This window comes from Bos indicus, chromosome 5, assembly GCF_029378745.1.
Source record: "Bos indicus isolate NIAB-ARS_2022 breed Sahiwal x Tharparkar chromosome 5, NIAB-ARS_B.indTharparkar_mat_pri_1.0, whole genome shotgun sequence".
NCBI classification, from domain to species: domain Eukaryota; kingdom Metazoa; phylum Chordata; class Mammalia; order Artiodactyla; family Bovidae; genus Bos; species Bos indicus.
The window spans coordinates 30,066,733-30,091,452 of record NC_091764.1 but is presented as its reverse complement, the minus strand read 5'-3'; the positions used below and the strand labels follow the sequence as shown (position 1 = coordinate 30,091,452).

At 55.1% G+C, this 24,720-nt stretch overlaps 1 protein-coding gene across 2 annotated transcripts in view; it reads right to left on the bottom strand.

Moving 5' to 3' along the window:
* FAIM2 (Fas apoptotic inhibitory molecule 2) overlaps positions 1-22,626 on the bottom strand; it is a 34,556-nt gene extending 11,930 nt beyond the window's left edge. Inside the window, exons 1-11 of one of the 2 annotated variants that reach the window (XM_019960618.2) lie at positions 22,474-22,626; positions 18,951-19,146; positions 15,768-15,871; positions 15,289-15,353; positions 14,799-14,852; positions 8,774-8,824; positions 8,443-8,482; positions 7,916-7,953; positions 7,304-7,391; positions 6,942-7,037; positions 5,258-5,311 (exon numbers count right to left, since the gene is read on the bottom strand). In XM_019960618.2, the coding sequence (XP_019816177.1) occupies positions 5,258-5,311; positions 6,942-7,037; positions 7,304-7,391; positions 7,916-7,953; positions 8,443-8,482; positions 8,774-8,824; positions 14,799-14,852; positions 15,289-15,353; positions 15,768-15,871; positions 18,951-19,146; positions 22,474-22,488 (801 nt within the window). In that variant the 5' untranslated portion in view covers positions 22,489-22,626. Of the gene's footprint in view, positions 1-5,257; positions 5,312-6,941; positions 7,038-7,303; positions 7,392-7,915; positions 7,954-8,442; positions 8,483-8,773; positions 8,825-14,798; positions 14,853-15,288; positions 15,354-15,767; positions 15,872-17,762; positions 17,872-18,950; positions 19,147-22,473 lie in introns of those variants that run through there. The other variant, XM_070789147.1, reaches the window with a different exon arrangement.
* Positions 22,627-24,720: the final 2,094 nt, after the last annotated feature.

The window sequence follows — 24,720 nt, the reverse complement described above, 5'->3', positions numbered from 1 at the left end:
GTTTGTGAGTGTGTGGTGTGTATATATGTGAGTGGTGTGTGTGTGTGTGATGTGTGTAGGTGTGTATATGGTATATGTGGTGTAGGTGTGTGACGTGCATATGGTGTGCCTGTGTGTGGTATGTAGGCACGTGGCGTGTGAGTCTGTTTGCGCTCTCTCTGGGCCTCAGCACAGGAAAGTCCCTGCCAGCTCTGAGCGCTCACGGTCCTTCCCGGGGACTGAGGACAGATGGCTATGAGTGCCCCCTCAATGGCCAGGAGTCAATACCCAGAACTGGAGGCCCAGCCCCTCTACAGAAGGAGCATCTTCCCATCCAAGCTTCACTCACCCAGACACCATCAGACCCTGACACATCCTGTACTGACCACGCAAGTGCTCTGGGCCGCCCTGTCCTTGACTCTGGGACACTGCAGCGGCCTCCTAACTAATCTCCCAGCCTCTGTCCTACTCATGAATCTGGCTTCTCACTCATCTTCCTTAAAGCACAGGAACGAATGTTGCCAGAGGTCCTGAAACTGGCCAGGTGGGACAGGCAGAAGAGAGTTCTCTTCCCACTGGGCCTGTCACCTAAAGTCCTATTCCTGGTTTCTCCCCAGGTACCAGGGCTTGGCTTCATGATTTCAGGGACTGGGAGATTTCACTTCCCCAGAGCAGGACCAGCTCTGAGGCAGAGCACCTGCCCACAGTCATGTAGGTACCGAGGTGCTGCCGCAGCAGAAAGGCAACTGTCCAGGCCCCGCGTGCTCGCTCCCTCCTCTCTCTTCCTGCCTCAACTCTCCTGCTCTGTCCCAGCCCCTGCGCCTTGCCTCACCACCCCAGCCCACCCATCATGCTCCCCTGCCTCGCTTTCCATCAGCTTCTACAAAAATGCACTCAAGGAGGGGACATAGAAGGGAGAGGAGAATGGGGCCACCCTGAGCCCAGAAACTTCCAACTGACTCACCACTTCCACTGGCATTTGAGTCTGGTGCCCAGAGGGGGGTTACAGGGTAGGGCGATAGAGAAAAACCCAAGCCTCTCAAGAATGTGCCAAGGCTAGTCAGGGTGAGGCCCAGGAGGGGCCCATCCCTGCCAGCAGGACCACGGCCCTAAAAGACCTTGGCTCCCCATCTCCCCAATCTCAGCCTAGTCCAGCTGGGAGGCCCTGTTATCCAAGACAACAGTATTTCGGGGAGGGGCTGAGGTCTGTAGGAGAAAGCCCTTTGCTTTTCATAGCCCTTCCAAGGCCCAGGCTGGTGGGGCTGGGGTGGTTCTCACTGGGGGCTGGGCCCTCCTCTAACACTTCTCTTCCCCCTTTTCTCACACATCCTCCCCGAGGCAGCAAGAGGGGCAGGGATCGCTGAGTGACATCCTTGCCTAGCTACAGTGCTTGGAGCACCCTTCACGGTGATGAGAATTCGCCAAAGGCTAGGGTAGGAGAAGGCAGGATGGACAGATCGAGAGACCAGGGGTGCTGGACACCAGTTCTGGGGATAGGTTGGACCACAGATTCCAAAGGACAGAAGTGATGCTGGAAGCAGGATCAGATTGAGGTCAAGGACCTTCTGAGTTGAGGTTAGTGGAAAGGCACGGGAACCTTAGTTCTTATGGGGCTGGGCCTCTGTGGGCCTCCATCCACGTGAAACTAAGAGGGAGGGAGGGGAATGAGTCCAGTGGCCCCTCCTTAAGCCTCCCCACGCCGTGGGATGGGCTGCAGGTCTTCCTTCCTTTGACCCAGGTGACAGAGGGCAGGGGATGGGGCTGGGGGACTGACGCCACTGCTCCTGACCACTGTTTACATGACTCGAAGGATGAGCCTGATAGAGGAGAGTCAGCGTGTTGCTCTCCTAACGAAACATTAATGGGTAATTAAGTGCAATGGTTCCTCCTCCCCTGTGACTCACAGGAGATGGATGCCTAAGTCAGCTGTGCAGTCATGCTTTCTGTGCCTCACTCTGGCAGTGCCTCAGCTGGACCTGACCTCTCCGGAGTCCGTTCATTCTGAAAACATCTAGGGGTGCCAGCTGTGAACCCCTAGGCTGTGGATAGAACAGCCAGCCACTGTTCTAGACACTGTGGATGCAGTGACAAGCCAGCCAGACCCAAATCCCTGCCTTCAAGGAACTTGAATTCTGCTGGATGGAAGACAATAAATAAACCAGAAAAATATACAGTATGTCAGAGGATGAGATGTGCGATGGAGAGAAATAAAGGGAGCAACCTGTGGGCATGCCTACATGTGTGTGTGTGTATAAACACACTCAGCACACAAGACTGTAAACAAAGCAAACACTTGAAGGAGGGGAGATGGGGAGCGGTGAGAAGATCAGAAGGAATCGACAGAGGCAACTACGGGAGCAGGGACCTGGGGCTGGGAGTGAGCCTGCCATCCTAGGGAGCAGAAAGGATGCTTGTGGCTGCAGCAGAGTGGGCAACCAGGAGCGGGAGGCATGAGGTCAGGAGGGCCTGCGGGCAGTGGGCAGCGATTGCTGGAGGCCAGGTGCAGAAATGCTGCTGCTGCTGCTAAGTCGCTTCAGTCGTGTCCGACTCTGTGCGACCCCATAGACGCCAGCCCACCAGGCTCCTCTGCCCCTGGGATTCTCCAGGCAAGAACACTGGAGTGGGCTGCCATTTCCTTCTCCAAAGTGCAGAAATGATCTGACCTCCTTTAACAGTGAACAGGAGCCCTCCCACTGCTGTGGTACTGACACAGACTGCAGGGGGCAGCACCCAGGGGAGGCATTTCGAGAATCCAGGTGGGCCATGGTGGCGACGTGGACCAGGGAGTAGCCATGAAGGTAGAGGCAAATGCTGGTGCCTGGACACCAAGTGAAAAAGAGGCTTCTGGGGGGAGGGCGTAAACAACTGTACCAAATGCTGCCAAGAGTCGAGCAAGACAAGGACTAAGAAATGACCACTGGGTTCAGTCACAGGGAGCCCACTGGGGACCCTGATGAGAACATTTAAAGAGGATTCAGTCTTCCCTGGTAGCTCAGCTGGTAAAGAATCCGCCTGCAACACAGGAGACCCCGGTTCAATTCCTGGGTCAGGAAGATCCCCTGGAGAAGGGATAGGCTACCCACTCCAGTATTCATGGGCTTTACTGGTGTCTCAGACGGTAAAGAATCCATCTGCAATGTGGGAGACTGGGGTTTGATCCCTGGGTTGGGAAGATCTCCTGGAGGAGGGCATGGCAACCCACTACAATATTCTTGCCTGGAGAATCCCCATGGACAAAGGAGACTAGCAGGCTACCATCGATGAGGTCGCAAAGAGTCAGATGCGACTGAGCGACCAAGCACACACAAGAATGATGGAGTGGAGAGAAGGGAGGAAGTGGGAAGAATTGGAGACAGCATAGATTCCCTTATAAGAAGCTTTGCTCTAAATGGGGGGACTAGAGGCAAATGTGAGTTAAGGGTTTTTTGTATTGCTATTTTTTCAGTTGGGAGAAATTACAGCCTGTTTTTATGCTGATGGAAAAAATCCAGTAGAAAGGGCAATACAGATGGTGCAAGAGAAAGAGGGGGAACATTGCCAGAGAGATCGCCCCAGCCTCTCCCCACTTCAAGCCAACAGAAGTTGTCCTCTTTGAGGGGGATGATGGGGGTTCTGGAAATGGCAGCAGGCTGGGCCCAGACAATTGGGTCCTGCCCTAAATCTGCCCTTTACTGGCAGTGGGACTCTGTGCCAGCCCCTTAACACCCGTGACCTCAGGTATATCTAGAAAGCAGGTCTTCTAACAGCAGCATTGCCTCCCTCCCTGGGATGTGATGGAGATCCCATGAGGTAATACGTGTGAAAGTGCTTTGTAAAATGGAAAGGGTGGAACCGATGGTTGGGATTGTTTTTATTATTTCTAATAACAAACGATTATTAAACAAATTTAAGGGATTACTGTTCACCCAACCCTACTTGTCTGCACAGTCTCCCCGCACAGCTGACGCATATGCAGCAGCGAGAAGCCAAGCACACTTCTGACCCTCCCTCGGTGATTGCCCTCCTCCCACTCTGCCCTGCCTGGACCCCTCTTCTTCCATTTGTCCCTGCAAACACCGTTCTCTGAAGCTTCCCCAGTCTCACTCCCCTCAGTCTGGCCCTCCTGCTTCTTTTCCTCCTAGGCTGACTCCCCTGACCCATCCTTTTCATTGAGATTTGTCTTCAGCAGGTACTATCTGCAGGAAAGGCTTCCCTGATGGCTCAGCAGGTAAAAAATCTGCCTGCAATGCAGGAGATATATGAGATGTGGGTTTGATCCCTGGGTCAGAAAGATCGCCTGGAGAAGGACATGGCAACCCAGTCCAGTATTCTTGCCTGGAGAATCCCCATAGACAGAGGAGCCTGGCAAGCTACAGTCCATGGGGTTGCAAAGAGTCGGACATCTCTGAGCGACTAAACACACACACACATCTGTAGGAAAGACTGCTGGTCCAGGAACCAAGAGCAATTAGTGTCACAGGATAATCAACCATCCTGGTTTGTCCAACCTTGCAGTTCCTAGGGGCTTTCCCCCCCAAGAAGGGGGACTTTCAGTGCTGAAACCAGTAAAGTTCTGGGTCAACCAGGACGAGTTGGTACCCCTAGTCTTGACCAAGGCTACGCTAGTTGATTTACCATTCATTGTCTTATGTCTCCTGCATTGGCAGGCGGGTTCTTTCCCACTAGTGCCACCTGGGGAGGGATTTAAAGCCTCTGAGCTCAAGTCCCTCATCTTAATTTGAGAACAACAGAACCTATTTTATAGAGCCACGGTGAGGAGTTAGTGTATGTGAAGCGCTTGCTGTGGGAGAAGTAAGTGCTCAATAAAATATTAACTACCACTGTTATCATTATCACCATCATTAACACTCTCAGCTTGGTGAGGGCAGCCAAGGACAAGTTCAATCTACATGCATCTGTCACAGAGTACCTGGAATCTCCTTTGCTCCAAGAAGTCTTCCCAGATTACCTCCAGGAGACAGCCAGGGCTAACTTAGTCCATGTGGTGGGGACACCCTCACTTTCCTGCTCCCACAAGCGACACTGAACCTCTCCCCAGGAACCAGGGGTACCTCTTCCCAGCTCTGTTTAAAGTGTCAATTCTGCTGTTACAACCTTCCATGCCCGTGCACAGGTCAGCTGATCTGTCTTGGAGACCTGAGCAGCACTGAGTCCCGCCCCTGCCCACTGATGCTCCATGGGGGTTCAGAGAAGTGAACCATGAGGAAGATAGGGACGGAAGAGGGGCCTGAGGAGGTGGTGGGGGGCTGAAAAGGCGGGGCCCCGGGGGTACACTCACCAATGTAAACACGCCTGCTCCCAGCACGGCATACACTGCGTGGAGCCAGGGCACCTGCAAGGCAGACAAAAATATGGACTCAGGGAGGGTGAGGGTGGGCGGTGGGGGCGAGGGGCAGCGGGGAAGGGAGAAGGGGTCAGTCCTGAGAATGGTGGATGAAGGACAAACCTCCCCAGTGGGGGCCCCCTCTCTCACCGCCCCCCTAACCCAGCCCTAGACCGAGAGGTCCTTAACCCTCTGGGCTAGGGGAGCCCCAGAATAACAGTGATTGTGAGGGGCTGGCAGGGGAGCTCCCGACTGGCCAGCACTTCTTCGCTCCACACAAAGCCCCAGGCTGAGGCTGGCCCAGGGTGACTCATCCTATGGGGCCCTGTCATTCTCCCAGCCTGAGTCTGGCCGGAGGCTGCGCCCTCCTCCCATTGTGCACTCATTCCTGGGCTCTCGGTCCCCCTGTCAGGACCCCCTGGCTCTGCCTGTGGGGGTGAGGGTCTCAGGGAGAAGCAGATAGACTTTAGGCTGGGGAGGAGGGGCACCTGGAGTCCTTGTTGCTGAACTTGATGGGATTGTCTGCCCCCGCTTCCCAACCTCCGCTCCCCCCGGGGGCCTCAGTGGCACCTAGCCGTGTGTGGAAACCTTGCAAGAGGTGCCAAACCAGCCATGCCCTCTGTAGGGCCTTCCCCTAGAAGATTCCTGGAAACACAGGCATCCTATGAACCTGACCCGGGTCAATAAAGGGTTCTTTGAAGCTCTGGGCCCCTTCCTGTACCCCTCCCCCATCCTAGATACACAGAGGGCCCCCAGGCCAGCTCCGGCTCCTCCCTTTGTCCACAGGATCCTGGGAAGAGCCAAGGAAATGCCAGAACCAATCCTGATGTCCTGGACTGGGAGCCAATACCTGGGGGCTGGGCAGGATGGGGTAGGGGAGGGGCAGTGAGGAAGGCTGCTCCTGGCCTGGAAGACAAGGGGTGGTGGGGACCAAGAGGAGCCTGGGGGCACGCACAGCACTGGGTTCAGCTGGGGTCCAGTAGCTGCTCTCTTGGGTTCCCAGGATTCAAACCCCCTCCTGTGATGCCCTCGGTCTGCCCCTTCTCCACCTGCAGCAGCCCAAGTGCCTGGAATAGGTCACTGAGCCCCGAGCAGTCCTAGCTGGGTTTCACCGCAAGCCAGACACTTAAAGAGCTGAGATTCGACTGTTCCCATGGACCCCGTCATGAGGTGAGGGTGTGTTTAGAGCCCTGCCGTCTCACTTTCCACCTGCCTGGCCAGCCAGATCCCGCCTCTCTGGACTTGACTGATCCCCCCAGAGTCCCAGGAGGCCTGTCCTCAGGGCTCCTCTGGGCTTCGTAGCCCCATGGAACTCCAGAGCCCCTCCCCTGCCTAGGGTTTACAAAAGCTCCTAGCCCTCCGCCTCAGCCTCGCCTCCACCCTAGCGGGGAGGATAGGAAAGGTGAAGCCGGATGTGGCTTGTGGAGCGGGCAGGTGCCCAGACCTGCCAAGAAAAGCCTGTGTTTGCTTACACTGCCAACAAGCCCATGGAAGGTGCCAGGAGGGGCAGGACTGGATGGCAGGCTGTGAGGCCTTGGCTCCGGGCCTTCCCTGGAGGGCGCAGGAGGAAGCGGCAGCCTCGGGCCTGCGATCCCACCCCCTTTATCCCCAGGGGCGGCAGGCAGAGCCAGAGACTCACATATTGGAAGGGCAGGAGGATGGCCAGGATGAGCCCACTGAAGAAGAGGGTCATGAGCAGCACGAAGAGCACACCTTGGCAGGATGTGAAGTCGAACTGCAGGGATGGGCTGAGCGTCAGCTGCAGGGCCCCTCAGGCCTGGACAGGGCAGCCCGGCGTTCCTGGGGGCCCTGGCCAGAAGGCTGAGGCCTCGGTGGCAGGCTGCCTTCCAGTGCTCACCCCAGAACCTGGCGTTCCGCCCCATCCACTCCAGGTGCCCTCCCCACAAGCTTCTCATCCTTGTGACCTCTCCCCAGCCAGGGATCCAAGCTCGGAGCCTGCATCCCACCTGCCTTCCCAGGCCCACGGGCCCCAGAGCTGACCTTGGTCTGGAAGCTGAAGACGGTGACCGAGAGGCAGACGAGGGCCGTGATGCTCAGGCACAGCAGCACAGACGTGGTGTTGTAGTAACTGCAGGATCCGCAGGCAGGGGCTCAGCTTCAGGGCAGGGCTTCTGGTCTCCCCCGGTCCTCCTCCCAGGCCCACCCGCTTCTGCAAGGACCTGATCCCACCTCCGTGGGGCCCACCTTCCCTCCTTTCCCATGATCCTCCCTCTCCTGCCTCCCCATCCTTTCTACTGGAACCCAACCTCCCAACATGCTTAGGACTCGAAATCCTGTTAGAAGGATCCTGAAGAGGTGGTGGTGGTGGGGTTTGTGTTGGTGTATGGAGGTGGCTTTCAGGGAACTGCATGAGCATGAACCTGGGGTCCTTTCAGCTGCAGCTTGAGAGGTGTCACCTTGCTGTCCTCCGTCTCCCACCCCAACCCCGGCAGCCTGGCCAGGTCTTGGAGGCACTGTCCAGTAGAGTGCAGGAGGAGTGGGCTTGAAGCCAGCATTTCCTACCTGTCTGCCCCTCCCCAACACCTGCCTAGCCAGCGCTCCCAGGAGGGATAGTGTTTGGGGCAACTCCCCCATTCTGCCCATCTGCTTTACCTGGACAACATTCCAGTGAGGTAGGCCATGGACAGGGTCTGAAAGGAGAACAGTGTGAGGGAATGGTGGGGCCCAGACACCTTCAAGGGCCAGCCTGGGTCTCCCCGCCTTGTGTGCACCCCTCAACTCTGAGTCTGCTTTGTGCATATGTGCTTACCTCCAGAACTTCATCTGGGGAAGGAGGTCTCAACGGGCCTTGAGCCAGCTGTCCCTTTGTTCTTTTGCAGCCCTGCTCTTCCCCTTTCCTACGACCATCCCCCTTGTTACCCACAGCTCTAGGATTTCCCACACAAACCTCTTAAAAACAAATCATAGTGGAAAGAGAGAGTGGATGGAGTGGAGAGAGGAAGCTCATTTGGAAAGAGAGGGTGAATTGTCTTTGAAGAAAAAGTGGGGTGAAAATACTCCTGCCTCCTTCAGTGACCTCATCTTGGCTGTCCCCAACTCCTGGCCCTCAAAACTCACTCTGCATCCCTGCTCCCTCCATCACTACAGCATCTGTCCCCAGACACCCCCACGTCACTTACAAAGATGGTCAGGAGGATCAGGTTCCAGGGGAAATGCCTCCTGTAAGGCAAGCCGCCAAGTTCAGAGGAGAGTGGGGTGCGGGCAGCACAGACCAGGGCTCCGCAAGCTCACCCCCACTCCTGGGGCACATCCCCATGGGCCCCCATCTGTCCACTCACCCTTCCCCAACCTTTGAGGTGCCAAGGAAACAGGGGAAGGCAGGCCTGCTTAACAGAGTCCAGAAAATGGGGCTCTCTTAGGGTGCACAGCACTGGTGGCAGGCAGGACTGGGGCCAGAACTTCCAAGATCCTGCTCATGTTCCCACAAGTTCCCCCCTCCACCATCTTTACCTGGGTCCAGAACAGCAGGCCAGGGTCAGGTAGGTCGCAAAGAACACAGCACTGCGAGAGACAGACAGACCGGGGAGTCAGCTGGTTTTTCCTGAAGCCTTTCCACTCAGTCGCCTGCTCAACCCACTCTCTGCCCACAGGACACCAAGCAAGGTGCTGCGGGTCAGGGGCAGGGATTGGTTAAGCCCACAACCATCCTAGAACCTTGCAACAGACAGGGTGATAGTCTAGTTCCAAAAGAGAGGAAGGGGAATAAGATGAGCCTACTTCTAGAAATCATGAATCCTGGGTGCCATAGGATAGCTAACCACCCAATCCAAAGTGGTTTTCCTCCAGATAGTATCTTATAACTTGTGTGTGTGTGTATATACACAAACATATATATATGGGCTTCCCAGGTGGCCTGGTGGTGAAGAATCCACCTGTCAATGCAGGAGACACAAGAGATGCAAGTTTGATCCCTGGGTCGGGAAGATCCCCTGGAATAGGGAATGGCAACTCACTCCAGTATTCTTGCCTGGAAGATTCCATGGACAGAGGAGCCTGGCAGGCTGCAGTCCACAGAGTTGCAGAGAAAGAAACGTGACTGAACACGCACACATGCATGCGTATATATAGGTGTATATGTATAGTTTCATATATGGAGTTCATATAGTGTTCTCTATGTGCCAGCCAGAGAACTACATGCTTTATGAATATTGACTAATATAATCCTCACATCGTCTCTGTGAGGCTCATTGAGGCCAGCCGACTTGTCCAAGGTCACACAACTACCACAACAGCAGAGGCAGGGTTAGAACCCAGGCATCCTGGCCCCAGAGTCCTCACTTATAACCACTTACCCCACACTGCCTCCTTCAGGCCTTTCCCTGGACCTGTTGCTACTTGTAACGATCTTGTTTTTCCTGCCAGCACCTGGCACAGTGAGAAGTACCTATGGCATGAATTTCTGGATCAGGTGGCCATGTCCACCAGGAGACTGGCAGGAAGCTCAAGTGAAACCCAGAGACAAGGATTGAGGGTTGAGGATTTTTCTGGAGAGCAGTGGAGGTGGAGGCCAGTCCAGGAGTGGGGAGATGAGGGCTGAGGACCCAAGGGTGGGGCATGATCATGCCTACCTAGATTGGTGCCAACGCCAATGCATGGTCTCCAGTGCCCAATGTGCCCTCAGACATGGCACCTGTCATCCCTCCCCATCTCTGTCCTCAGTTCTCTCGCCCATCCCCTATGGCAGCAACGCCAACCATCCTCCGCCAGCTTCAAACCTCCCAGGCTGCCTCACTCTCCTGCCTGGTCTGCCCTGATGTGTCCCAGAAAGATCTAGGATGAGGTGGGGCGCCCCGGCTCCCTGTCTGCCACCTGGAAACATCACGTCACGGATCTCTGTGTGCTTCCTCCCGTCCCTCCTCTCATCGCAGACTAATCCCCCAAGCCTCTGGGTCCCACACCCTCCCCTGTCCTGCCATTGACCCTCACACACCTCCTCAGTTGTTCTCCTGAATCTTTAAACAACACCTTTAATGGTTCTAGCTACTGCTACATTATCCACCCTTATAGCCAAGCTTCTTGAAAAAGTTGTCTCTGTTGAAGGCATTTTCTCCATCTCATAATTACTCCTCAACAAACCAGCCTGAGCCCCAGCTTAATGAGAGCTGCCTTTGCAACATCACTATGACCTTGTTGAGTCCAGTTGACACTTGTCCATACTTATCTTTCCTGGCATCTCAATATCTGATCTCTCACTTGTTGCCCTGGTTCCACAATGACAAAGCCTTGGGTTCCTGCCTAACTCCCTTGGTCACTCCTTCTCTACCTGCTTCAGCACCGGGTCTCTTCTGTCAAGCTGTCTCCTTTCACACTCCCCTTGGGTAGGTTCACTCATTCCTAGGACTCCCTTTATCAGACAGATGCTCATGACTTGCACACCCATATTTCTGATCTAGAATTTCCTTCTCAACCTCAGACCTGAATAACCAACTGCCGACTGGGCAGACACATTCAGAAACATACCCAATGCAGAAGGTTAGAATCGAACTTGTCCTCTTCCTTGCTCCTTCTTGGGCACCCCCCACTGCAGCCTTGGAGTCACCCACCCAGCAGCTCAGTCAGCTGTAACTCCCAGCCTGCTACACCCAACTAATCACTTGGACCTGTAAGTCCTCTACCTAGGCAGCTCTCAAATCTATTCCCTTTTCTCCATTCCTGCAATCACCCTTTTAGGTTGAGCCACCTCTGTCTATCTAGTCCTTCTGCCTCCAACCCTGCCTGCCACTCTCCAAGCTACAGGCAGATCCCATCATGTGACTCTTCTGTTTAAAATTCCAAAGACCTGGCAATGTCTTGTGTGATCCACTCCCTGCCTACCTCCCCAGCCCATCCCGCACCATGCTTCACCCCACCATCTACCCTCTCATCGCCCTCCGCATCCTCACAGGGTGACCACCTCCCTCTGCCCCGGCTGGAAAGGACCAACCAGTGATGATGCCTGTGGCCGGGACTGGAGGGGCTTGCTCTGTGCACCGTGGACAGAACTCAGCCAAAGCCTGCACCTCATACCCCACAGGCCTGCTCATCGGATCCGCACCCAGGTGTAGCATCTGGAACGACCTATTGTCTAATCCTCAGCCTGGCACGGGTTAGGCGATCTTTAAACATTCCTGGATGAAAAACTCGGGGAATGCAGGGGTTGAGACAAGGCCACTGGATTTGGTGAACAGGAGCCCTCTGTCTTCACCCTTCCCTGCTCTTCGGTGGTTTGCAAATGCTGCGTCACTGTTGTCACAGTGATGGAGGGGTTCTCAGTGCCATGACCAGGGCTGCTGCAAGACATCCTGCTCTGTGAGGGACCGTGGCATCATCCTGCCCCTGGAGTTGTTAAGAAACACTCCAGCACTTGCTCTCTTTGGGTCTCCCTTGAGTCACCGGTCAGTCACTTCAACAATAATGATAATAATAATACCTTAGTCTCTGTGTATCCTGGGTGTGGGGCCTATATCCCTGGCCAGACTAGAAGCTTCCTGAGGGCAGAGCTCAACCTCCTTTTCTCTCCGGTCCAGAGCTCCTCAACCCTCCAGATGAGTGGTTGGGAGGAAGGGCAGAGGGACGGGCGGCCTGGGGGCAGCTTGGGAGCCTGACCCTCATGTTTCCCCTCCCAGCTCTGGCACCACTGTCATGTGACCTCGCACAAGCTACTGAATTGCAGAGCCCCAGCGTCCTGCTTTGTCAAATAGGAATACTGGTACCAGTTCACTGTAGCGAGAGTTGGACGGCAGCACCCAGTCCAGCCTTGAGCACCAAGGCCTGGTGAAGGGGAGGGGAGGTTGAGCGCTGTTATTATTATGACTAGACCCTGGCTGACTGACAGCTTCCTGGAGAGGCTGGGACCCATCTCCCCCCGCCCCAGTTCTGGGCTCACATTTGTCCTCCTCTGCCTGGCTCCCCCCACCTCCATACCATGGTCCTTACTCCCCCCACCACAGGGAGGCATGCAGTTCCTGCTGCTGCGGCTCAGAGAAAGCAATCAGACAGTAAGGCAAGAGCCCACTGAGGGAGGTAACTGGGGCCTGGAGAAAGCGAGGGCTGGGGGTGGGGGTGCTGGGAGGCGGCCATCCAGGGAGTGGAGAATGAGTCACAGGAGTTAGAAAGAGACAGACTCGTCAGATCCAGGGCCCCAGGGCCTGAGCTGGAGCCATGGTCTATTTACAGAATGTCAACACAGAGGCACGAGGCTCAGGTGGAGGCCAGCGTCCAAACCCAGCGTCCTCTCCCAACTTACGCTGCTCCGGGACCAGTTCCTGGCTGTGGCGGAGGCTGCCGGGCACGGAGGGGACATGCAACAGCTTTGCAGTCGGAAAGACAGGCTTCAATCCTGGCTCTGCTGCTTAGGAAGCAACATCTTCACTCTGACCCTCATTTTTTTCAATGTATAAAATGCTAATAATAACAGTATCTGTCTGGGAGGGTTGTTGTTAGGGATCGAATGAAGAATATCTGCAAATCCCATGGCACAGTGCCTCATACAGAGAAAAAGACCTGTTTCATTCTTATTGCTGTTAAGGGCTTGGTACTTGGGGAGGGGTGAGACCCACTAGATGTCAGGCCTGGTAGGTGTCCGACCCAGAGGCAGACTCAGGACCAAGGTGAGGTGGGGAGGGGGCAGGAAGGACAGAGCCACAGGCTGGCTTTTTGTAGGACAGCACAGCATCTCGGTGGTGAATTCATCAGCACCATTACGGCTTTGCCATGCTCCATGGAAAGCACAGGGCCCAGGCCCAATTCCGGCTTCTCTCCACCCCCATCCATCCCTGAGCCCAGCACAGCATCTCTGTTTTCTGCCTGGAGATGCTGAGGAGGAAGGAGGATGCTAAGTCTCGGCATTCGGAGGTCAGAGTCTCACACCCGCCCTCAGTGGGTCGACTCTGCCTCCACTTCCTGAGCTGCTTATTCTTGGATTGTTCCCCTGCTCCATCTGCTCAGGGCACAGAGTCCTGAAGACTCCCCCACAGAAAGCCTGACGAGGGGCCTGGAAACTCTCTCGAGGTCTCGGGGCTCAGAGGCTGCCAGGAGGTGCTGACGTGCTGGGAGTCATGCCAACCCGCCACGTGGGCTGATGGGGGCAGCAGTCCCTGGGGCCTCATTAGCTTTACCCTCATTAGTGTGCCCAGTTCCCCTAGACACTCGCCTCCCTGCCTGGTCTGCAGACAGGCCCTCTGTCCTGCACCCTAAGAAAGGCTTTGGGTGTGAATGTCTCCTCCCCTGGGACCCCCAGCTTAGGGCTCTTAAAGAGCCCCAGAGGCCAAGATGTCTCCTTCCTGTCAGTCTCTGGGCTGGCTTATGTTATCTCAAGGCCCACTGTGGGACTGTTCTGGGCTCGGGTGATCCAAGAAGCTCTGGGCTGAGCCTGCATTTTCCACCAGATTCCTTTTCAATAACAGGCCTGGGACAGCTGTAGTGCACAAGCTCCTTGGGTGGACATTGGAAGCCTCCATCCCAGAACGCCCACTGCTCTGTTGGGTGTCCCAGATTCCCCTCCACGGACCCCTGCAGTGCTCCGCCAGCCTGGTCCCTAACTCAACAAACGTACCCCCATGCACTCCCACTCCAGCTCCCACACACGCTTTTGCTTAAGCCACTCCAGTCCCCAGTCCTCTTGGCCCCTCCTGACAGGGACCAAGAGCTGCCCCTCCTCTTTCACGGGCTGCCTGGCCCTGCAGGGGCTGCCTTCCCAGCAGCCCCAGTTCCGGCCTGGGCTCACAATGGGTGCTGAAGGAGACTTTGCTGACAGTAGCTCTGCTTTGAGCCTATGGTGGTCCGGCCTGGTGTTATCCAGAACAATTTCTTAACTGCCCACCTGGGAGGGTCAGAAGAGCCTTCTCTCAAGTTACTTGCCATGTTCCTTGCAGAGTTTAGGATAGGCGGGAGCTGACTGCTCGAGGGGAAGGGAGTCTGCCAAGCAGAGGGATTAAGAGTGCAAGCCTCAACCTGAATCCTGGGTTTGAACCCCAGCTCCACCACTGTCTACTTGTGTGATCTTGGGCAAACTCAACCTCTCCAAGCCTGAGTTTTCCAAGGTAATTATACCCAGTAGACCTGAGCGAATGCAATACTGTATATCAAGCACAGCGAACAATGCCCAGCCCTTATTAGGCACTTTATAAGTGGCAGCTATTATGATTAATAATTCGTAAGCACTAATAACACTATGTTAATAAGAGCAGCAACATTATTATTAGTGTAGGCCAAGGCGTCCCAGCCCCTTTCTGCTCAGGGCCAAGGTCTGGGTCTCTCCAGCCATGACCCCAGCTCCACCCTTCCCTCCTTATGCAGGCTCCAGAACCAACACGCCTCTTCTCCCCTCCCTCTCAGACCTAAACACCTCAGAAGGGCCCTTCTGGCCATGCTCCTGTGAGGACAGTCCCCATGGGGTGGGGAGAGGCCATGGGCTGGGACTTGTCAGCAGAGACCTTCCACCCTGGGCCGCCATGGGTGCTTCCGGTGAGGGGGGTGGGTGGTGCGGAATACTCACTAGGATGCCCAGTACCAGCCTGGGTTGGCCTGGACATAGTCCTTCACGGGGTCACTGCAGAGAAAGGAGGAAGAGAGAATCCGAATTGACCCTCTGTCTCCATTTCTGGCTCTACATCTGCACCTGCCCCCCGCTCCCAGTTCACAGGACTGGAGAGGAAGAAAGGAGTGACTGCAACCCTGGTGGGGCAGGGGACCCCAGCCACAGTCTTGGGCTGAGACGCGGACATGCCTGGACGTAGGGCTGCGGTGTCTGAGAGGAACGGCTGCTTCACAGACACTCGCTGGCCCGGAAAGCATGGGGCCACCCCCACTGGAGGGAGGACCCCTCCATGTGTCCAGGCTAAGGTTCTTCCCAGCACGAGGGGTACCGCTGCCCTGAACAAATATCCCCAGGCAAACATTCCCAGACCTGTCTGATGCTGGATCCCCCCAACCCCACGCCTGGCCCCACCACTCCTGGAGTGTGCTGGTTCACATGGTCAACTCACCAGAAGGTAAAGAGAGCCACGACACCCAAGGTCACCAGCAGCTGAATCAGCAGAATGGTATAGACCTGGGGACAGGAAGGGGTTCCTCTCAGCTTAGGGGGCCCTGTTGGAGGCCGGGAGGCTCAGGCCCCCAGCCAAGATCAGGCAGGCCCTTCTTCCTGGTGACTTGATCTACCCTCCAGACCCGCATCCCAGGCCCTCCACCCTCCATCTTCAGAGTCACTGGAAGGAATCCAGGCCAAGGAGAAAAGAGAGCAATGACGCTCCACGGCCTGCACCCATGGGGTCTGGAGAGAAGAGAGCAGGTGTTCAGGCATAGCAGGGGGTGGTGGATGCCCCACTTACCAGCAGGTACTATCAGCTGGGGTCACAGCAATGGGGAGAAGGGTGGCCTCTGGGCAGAGGGTTGGGCCAGGGGTTTCTCAAGGGGATTTTCCTGCCCACCCTCCCAGTTTGGAGGAGTTGGGGGAGGCAGTTACCTTTCTGATGAAGACTCGGCGAACCTTCTGGTCGTCCCAACTGAAGGTGGTGAAGAACTCATGGTCTCCAGTGGGGAAGCCACTCTCATAGCTGGAGCTGCTGTCTGCGTGGCAGGGGGAGGGCCATGAGTGCCCCCCACACACATGTGAACACCGCCCCCGACAGCCACCCGCTCAGAGTATTTGTCAGACTGGCTCCCGGGACCAGGCGAAGCCTCTTTCTCCAGCCCCATTCTCAAACCTCCAGCCCCACCGCATCTCTTCCCACAGAGGTCCCAGACCTCTCCCAGGGTGCCTCTCAACTGTCTCGTTCTGAGTCCTGAGAAAGAACTGTCTCCTCCCCTTCTTCCTGCCCCCACCCCCAGCTGGGGCTCCCTGGGGGCCATGTTCTTTCATAGAAATGTGGCCTTTCCCTCTTGTGCCCCCCATACCCCTCCCTGGACACTCTAGCTCCCTCTTGGCTGAGAATCAGAGAGGGGACAGCCATGCTCCCCGGGCCACCTCGCACATCCCCAGGGTCATTGGTCCAACCCCAGGTTGCTCTGAGGCCCTTGGGGTGGGAAGTGGAGACTCCTGGGAAGATCAGACCTGCTGGTGCTCTAGCTGGGAATCAGGGAAGGGCAGTGACTGGAGGGGAAATAAAGTCAGGTGAAGTTTGGGAGCCTGGTCCTAGAACTTACACTTTCAGAAAAGCATGGGCTCCATAGGAAAACATGTGGATCGGTCCTCAAGACTGCCTAGCTGTGGGACCTTAAGGGAGTCACCAGCCTTCTCTGAGTCTCTTCTATGATAGAGGTCAGTGATACCCACCCACCAGGGATGAAACAAGATAAAAGTGAAAACTTTGTGCCTGATGCTGACCACACCAACCTCTTAATTCTGCATCTGAATCATTCCTAAAGCCTCAAATATGTCCACTCTATTCTCCCCCACTATCCCTACCAGATCTCCCCGACCTTCCCCTCCACCGCAATAGCCTCTACCTTGGTCTTTCAAAGCTGATGTTGGCACTGCCCTTGCTTCAGGTTCTTTGATGGCTCCCCACTGCCTTTTGGGATTCCCCAGTGGCTCAGATGGTAAAGAATATGCCTGAAGTCCATGCAACTGGGGTTCCAACCCTGGGTTGGAAAGATCCCTTGTAAAAGGGAATGGCTACCCACTCCAGTATTCTTGCCTGAAGAATTCCACGGACAGAGGAGCCTGATGGACTATAGTCCACGGGATCACAAAGACTCAGACAGGACTTAGTGACTAACACACTGCCTTTTATTCAAGTTTGAGTTCCCCAACAAAGCCTCCTCAGCCTCCCATGAGCCCTCCGGCTCCACTGCACACTGCTCCCTGCTACTCTTCTCCAGCGTGACTATATTTTTTTCAGTGATATGTTCTCATGCCTCTGAGCCTCTGCATATTCTTTCTTTCAACCTCAGACCCTCATTTTCCCACCTCTTCACCAAGCTAACACATGCCATCCTTCAGGACTCCATGTGGATACCCCTTCCTCCAGGAAGTCCTCCCTGACTGTCGGCAGGTGAATGGCTGAGGCCTCCATCACCGCACCTGTTTCCCTGTGTGGTGGTTGTCCATTTACTTGTCTACACAGTCATTTCTGTGAATGTAGGTCTTGCAAATCGGTGCATCCCTAGAAACCAGCTCAGTGCCAGACACAGTGCCTGGTGCAGGCTTAGGAAATGTTTGTCATCTGCTGACTGAAGTGAGCTGCTTTCCTCTGCCCTGACAGTTCTGTGAAAACATTCCTTACAGCAGCCATTCCTGGCAACCAGGACACAGGAAATGAGGAAGTGGGGAGGGAGGTAGACCAGTTGCCAGCCTGGGGCTTGAAGACCCTAAACCTCTTATCCTTCACTACTCTGTGTACTGTCTACGTTTCCTGCCAAAGCCCAAGTGGCCAGGCCACAGAGGGGGAGGAAAGGAGAGAAAAAGCAGTCCTGTGGGTGTCGGGGGCAGTAGGAAGGGCTCCCATGAACACCAAACCTTCATAGGCCCTCCAGTAGGTCACGGTGGGGTGGGACTTCTTGGCCCGAGGAGTTTTGTGGTGGGAGGTGCGAACCATGGTGGCCACTCCTTGTGAGTAAAGACTCTGTCTGAGGCATTGTTCTTGGGGTTGCTTCTAGAATTCTGTTAGGGGTGGGGGTGGGGACTCAATAAGGTGGGGGAGGGGATAAGGGGCTGTTGAGGGAGGTTGAAGGGGCTGAGGAAGACTTCATTACACCTCGTGGGGGGTTGTATGTTCCCAGGCCTGAGGCAAGGTTTCCCCAGGCTGCTCAGCCTAACAGAGGGGTCCCTACCAGCCATGATTCTTAGTCTGCAAGGAGCTAGCATCAGCCTGCATGGGTCTGCTTAGGAACTGTACCTGACTGTGAGAGATGCTAAGGCTGGTGTGGGTTAGTTGCTCAGTCGTGTCTGACTCTTTGCAACCCCATGGACCGTAGCCCACCAGGCTCCTCTGTCCATGGGATTCTCCAGGCAAGAATACTGGAGTGGGTTGCTATGCCCTCCTCCAAGGGGATCTTCCGGACCCAGGGATCGAACCCTGGTCTCCTGCGTTGCAGGTGGGTTCTCTACCATCTGACCCACCAGGTAATCCCACTACAGCTGATATTTGCTTCCAGTTAAGGCCTGGGGGAGGGAAAGAGTCAAGGAGAGTGATGGATGAAGGGGATCCTCAGGTTGGGGCCCCCAACAACCCTGGGGCCTCCATGCACACAGGTTTCAGATCAGCCAGCATGTAAGCAGACTGCATCCCATTCACAGGGAGCCAGTCCCAGTTGAGGCCACGGTCAACTGTGGTCTCGTACTGTTCCTTCCTGTGTCCGCTCTAACCTTGCTCACTCCTACTCTGCATCCCTTTCTTCTAGACCAACTTCTGGTTTTTCTCCCCTGTCTGTTCCCTCTTTTTGTCCTAGCTCGATAACTTGGAAAAAACCTCTCTTACCTACCGAAGAGAACTTTGACTGCAGAAACTGTATCTTTCTTTTCTCATGGAGTTCTCCTTGACCTATCTTTAGAACAGCCCTCCAAACTCCAAACCTTTGACATCACAGCCTCATCTGACAACCACACAGTGCATCTATTTCTGGGCAACTTCCTCCTACACAGGTTTTTTCATACAGGCCCACCACTTCCCCTCAGGCTCCTGCCTCCAGGAACTGAGAGACTTACTAGGGTCCACGTAGGCCCAGCTCGGGTGGAGAGGCACAGCCGAGGGGGCGGGGGGGAAGGCTCCTGCCTTGAGCCCCTCCCCAGAGGTGGCCTCCTCATAGGAGGGCGGGGCCGAGGGCACTGCCGGAGTCTCCTTCTTCTCGCCATTCGCCTGCTGCTGCCCCTCTGTCCCGGGGGCCTTGTTAGCCACGGAGAGCTGTGGAGGAGAGGCAGAGAAAGACAGTCACCGGGGACAGGGCGCCACCCAAGTCCTCCGCACCAGCCCCTCCACTTCTGGGATTGCCCCAGGTACTTTGTCCCCTTACTAGAATGACAGGGGTGCAGACAAGAGTTTCCCTATTTTATGTGGGGTATATATACAATGGAATATTACTCAGCCTTAAAAAAGAAGGAATTCCTGTCATTTGCAGCAGCATGAATGAATCAGGAGGACATTATGCTAAGTGAAATAAGCCAGACCCAGAAAGAAAAAACTGGAGGATCTCACTTATACATGGAATCTGAAATAGTCAAACTCACAGGAGCACAGAGTAGAATGGTGGCTGCCAGGGTCAGCGGGTGGTGGGGGGAGTGGGGAGATACTGGTCAAAGGGTACAAAGGTTCAGTTATGCACGATGAATAAGTTGTGGAGATCTAATGCACAGCATGGTGGCTAGAGTTAACAATACCGTATTGTGTCCTTGAAATCTGCTGAAAGGGTAGATCATAAGTGTTCTTGCCACCAAAAAACAAAGAGAAAGTAACTATGTGAAGTGATGGACGTGTTAACTAGCTTGATTGGGGTGATCATTTTGCAAGTTACATGTACATCAAAATATCATACACCTTAGATATATACAATTTGTTTTTTTGTTTTTGGCTGTGCCATGCAGCATGTGGGATCTTAGTTCTCCTACCAGGGATCAAACCTACACTTCCTGCAGTGGGAGAGTGGAGTCTTAATCACTGGACCACCAGGGAAGTCCCTATATACAATTTCTATTTGTCAATTCTACCCCCAATAAAGCTGGAGAAAAGAATCTTATTTTATGGATGAGAGAACTGAGCTCTAGGAGGCTTGGAGCTGGCCAGAGGCATACACACTGGAATAGGGGTAAGAACTGAGCAAGCTGGAAATTCTTAGGAGAGCCCACCATTGGGGGTCACTGTCCCTGGAGCAGTGCCCGGCTCTAAACGATTTCACCTTTTTCCTGGGGTCCAGAGAAGGGCCTTGCACAGAGTAGGCGCTTAAAAAATACTACTCAATGAAAAGTTCTCTCACTCAATCTCCCTGTTACCTTGCTAACTATATTTTTGACCCCTGTTTTCAAATGAGGGAACTGAGGCTCAGAGAGGAAGAATGACTCAAAGCCGGCCATGGCCCACTGGGCTGCAGAGTCCAGACACCATCCACTGGGACTGGCCTTCTCCTGGGCTGGAGAGGACCAAGGAGGGCAGGGATTTGGAAAGCAGGGAAACAGAAGGGGGAGAGGAGAGGGGGAAAGGAGGAAGAGGAATAGGGGCTGCAGCGGAGTGGAGGGGCAAGAAGCCCTTGGCTAAGAATCCGTTTTGGAAATCTCGAGGCCTTCCCTAGTGGCTCAGTTGGTAAAGAATCTGCCTGCAATGCAGAAGACCCAGGTTCAATCCCTGGGTCGGGAAGGTCCGCTGGAGGAGGGAATGGCAACCCACTCCAGTATTTGTGCCTGGAGAATTCCAAGGACAGAGGAGCTGGCAGGCTACAGTCCATGGGGTTGCAAAGAGTCGGACACGACTGAGGGACTAACTCTTTCTTTCTTATTGGAAATCTCAGCCTCTCTCCCTTAAACCAGAACAGAATCAGACTGTTACTAATGGAAGGGAAAGCGCCTTGTTCAGCCCCTTCCATCATCTTACAGACAAGGAAACTGAGGCCCAGTGGGAAATGTCCCATGGCAGGATGACAGGCCCCGACAATGTACAAGTTCAGCTTCGGTGAGAGGATATGGGCTTTGAGGGCCCGAATGAGGCCGCCAGGGAAGAGATGACTTGGGAGGCAAGGGTGGTATGAAAAAGGAAACCACACCAGGATATTCTGCTTCCGTCCAGCCCTGAGGACCACTGAACTGGAGGGGCCTTTTCCATCATCAGAAAGCCTGGGAGCAAGCTGGGGGGGTGGGGGGTGGAAGAGGCAGGGGCAATACATTCACCCCAGGACAGGAAGCAGCATCAGCAAAGTGACTGATGGAGGCAGGGGTGGGAAGTGGAGGGAGAAAATCCGCAGAGGTGGGAGCGCTTCATTTTCCCCATGGTGAACCCCCACCCCTCCATCCTCAGGGAAGGGCCTCAGAACCCAGGCCTGTGGGAATGGAGCCCTGGCTCATGTGCTTCCCTCCTACTCGCCAATCCCCTTCATCATCCAGATCGGAAGGGTCATGCCCAGGAAAATCCACTTCAGCCCACCAGAACCAAGGTCCTCTGAGCCCAGACCCAGGGCTCGTGCCTGGGAAAGGACTATCACCTCTGACCTCAGCCCTGTCCACACTGGTCCTCCTCACCAGGAACCACCCTGCTAACCAGACCCCCAGAGCCTCCTTGGCCCTGCCCTCCCCACATCCAGCACTCCCAAGTGAAGCCTGCCCAAATGGCAGGAGATGGTATCACCCAATGACATCATTTTTTGGCCTGATGAGCTTGCAAACAAGGAAAAGAGGGTCTAAGAGCCCAGGAAAGATGCCATTGGCTCTGAGGCTCATCTCTGAGGAAAAAAAAGTGGGAGCAGAAGGGAGGCCCTTCTTCTGTTTTCTCTACCCAATCCTTAGCACCACCCCAGAGGACCCTCTTCCTTTGCCTGAGGCCCTGGTGGTTGTATAATTCCACAGGCTGTCAATGTTACATAACCCTACTAGGCCAGCCAAGTCTCTGCCCCAGTCCCCCTCCTCTACATTTCAGGCCTAAAACAGGAACAAAAAGAGAAGACGTTTTATCCGGTCCCATTCAGTCCCATGTCTGGCCAAAACCAAAACAAAAATTAGAACATCCTGAAGCAGGGTTGCCATAGTAACTCCTCAGCCACAGGGGCTGTATCCAGAAATGGAAAGATGACAGGGAGTTGGAGGGGGGGTTTCTGTGGAGGGTGTAAAAGATGAGTATAACATGGTTGAGGTTGGGATTGGACAAAAGAGGGGGGTGCCACATAGAGACTGCCTCTCAGGGTTCATCCTGGGGATACACACACACACACACACACACACACACACACACACACACACGACTCCTAAGCTGACTCCTTAAGAAGACCTGGGCATCTGTGAAGGGTCCTGTGATGCCAAAGCATGGGTGGAATGTAGATGGAGGAGAGGAGAGCCTGGTGGGCAGGAAGAGGCCACAGCCCATTCCTTGAAATGGGCCTTTGGGTCCTCTGACTTCAGCAAGGACCACCCAGGACCTTCGCACAAGAGCCAAGCACAAGGTGCTTACAATGGTTCAGAGGGCTTGCTAAGGATGACAGGGAGATGGGGGAAACCTGAGGATGGAGGATGGTGCGGGCGGGGGAGATGCCGGTACCTTTCCCTGTGTCATGGTGCCGTCTCTCGGGGAAGGGGTGCCTGAGGCAGAGGCGGCCGCTCGGGTCACCGCAGCCTGCCTGCGTCTCTTCCTTTCTCCGCGTGGGTTCTAGCAACATCCACTGCAGCCGGGCCAGGCGGACCGGAGCGTACCATCCAGGCACGGGGGGTGGGGGGAAGAGGGGGCGGGCCAGGAGGCTGCTGCGGAGGCCTCTGCGGAGCTGCAGGCGGCGGCGGAGGAGGAGGAGCACCGCCCCCTCCTCCCACCCCCTTCACCCTGGTACCCTCACCCCCGGGGACCAGGGAGCTCAGCGCTGCGGCACTGCCCAAGTGGATGTGTCCACGCGGGCGGGAGGAGGCGCGGGGACTCCGTGACACCCGACCAGCTGATGCTGCCTGCCTGTAACTGGAGCTGGGTGACAGGGCCTTATCTCTGCACCATCTCTGCCGCTGTCAGGCTCCACCATACCTATGACTCCCCCCACCCCCACCCCCGCCCTTTGGATGCCGCCCTGGTTTCTATCTCCGTCTCCACCCCCACTCTCATCATCTCTGTTTCGTCATTCAAGCTGGAGTGGGAAAAGTCTCCGATGTCTTCTCTCCCCTACTGTCCCCCTGGGCCCTAAGTTCCTGTGGGCCTCTAGGCAAACCCTGTGTGGGCCTCTCTCCTTGCCTCCCTTTTCTCACCTGTGAAATGGGAGCAAGAGGCCCCTCCCGACCTTGTCACAGAGACCTTGTCACAGAGACATGGGCAGTGGGAGGATGCAGCTTCTATTTTTCTCAACCCTGCTGGGACATTTTACCAGATCTTTCTGGAGAGGCCTCTAGTTCTGTCTCAAAACCTTTCCACCCCGCTACATTGCTCCCTTTTTACCTTCAATCTCAGCCTCCACCGCCCCTGTTATCCATCTCCTCTCCCTTCCAGAGCTGGTCCCACCCCATTCCCCAGTCTTGTCCTTGGGACTCAGCCATCACTGGGCCCTGTTTTCTGCGGTTGCTGCAGTGTTGGTGTGGGATTTGCAACCTCAAGAGCTGGGCTCGAGTCCCAGTGCAGTCACCCACTGGCCGTGTGACTTTGACAAAGCTTTAACCTCTCTGAGTTGCAGCATCTCCTGTGGGAAGGAGGCTAACAGTGGAGCTCTGTCCATCCTGGATGTACTGTGAGACACAGGGGTTATGGTGGTGGAAGCAGACTGAAGACCACAAAGGGCTGTGAATTTTTGAGTCATTATTATTTGAAGAATCTCCTTTGAGAGTGTCTTAAACTGCCCCAGGGTGAGGGCTCAGAGATCCGCCTAAAGAAGGATATGAACCTTGAAGGATGGGAGGAGAAACCAAGATTTGGTGCAGGTGGGGGTGGCCCCCTGCCTCCTGCTTCCTTGTCGTCTCTGAGCTTGACCCACCTAGTGACCAGAGAGAAAGCAGGGCCCTGGGTTGGCAGGTAAATTGTTGATGTTTTTTTGCCACCTCCACTCATCTGCTATCTCCCACTCCATAACTACCAACTTCCCACACACTTGCTTAAACCTAGGCCTCCCTGTCCAGAGGCTTTGTCAGCAGCCCCCACGCCCACCACCGACACACGGAGTCTCCTCCCCATGCCCCTCCCTGTCCTGTCATCTCCTCCCCAGCCCTTCTCCCTGACCCCTTCTTCCCACAAGCTGCCCCCGGCCCTGGCACTGCGGAAGCTCTGGCCAGCATTCCAGGTTCTGGCCTTCCCCTCCCTCCCTCTCTGATCCTGTGTTTGTTCCGGAATATTTTCCTTCTCCTGTTTGGCAGTTCAAGTGCCATCTCCTCCAGGAAGCCCCCGTGGTCCCTAGTCTGGGTTGGATGTACTCTTCTGTACTTTCAGAGTGCCCTGACATAGCACCTGTCATGTGGTGCTTGGAGTTTGTCAATTTCCCCATTAGATTCTAAGAGATCCTGTCTGTAGCAGTTTTTGTGTTAGCAGGGCTGAAGACTGTGCCAGGCATGTGGAATGAATGAATCTTGTTACTGTTATCCAGACGTACAATGTTATGCAGAGCCATAATTTACTTAGGCCTTGGTATCCTCCTGTGTTTGTGACTCTTGCCTACTCCTTGTACCCCCATTCCTCTGCTGTAGCTACACATGCTTCTTGGCTGTTCTAGACTGGGTCAAGCATAGCTCAGGGCCTTTGCACTTACTCTGTCCTCTGCCTGGGACCTCTACACACCCCCACTTTCTTCACTGCCCTGCTCAGACATCATCTTATTGGGGGGCAGGA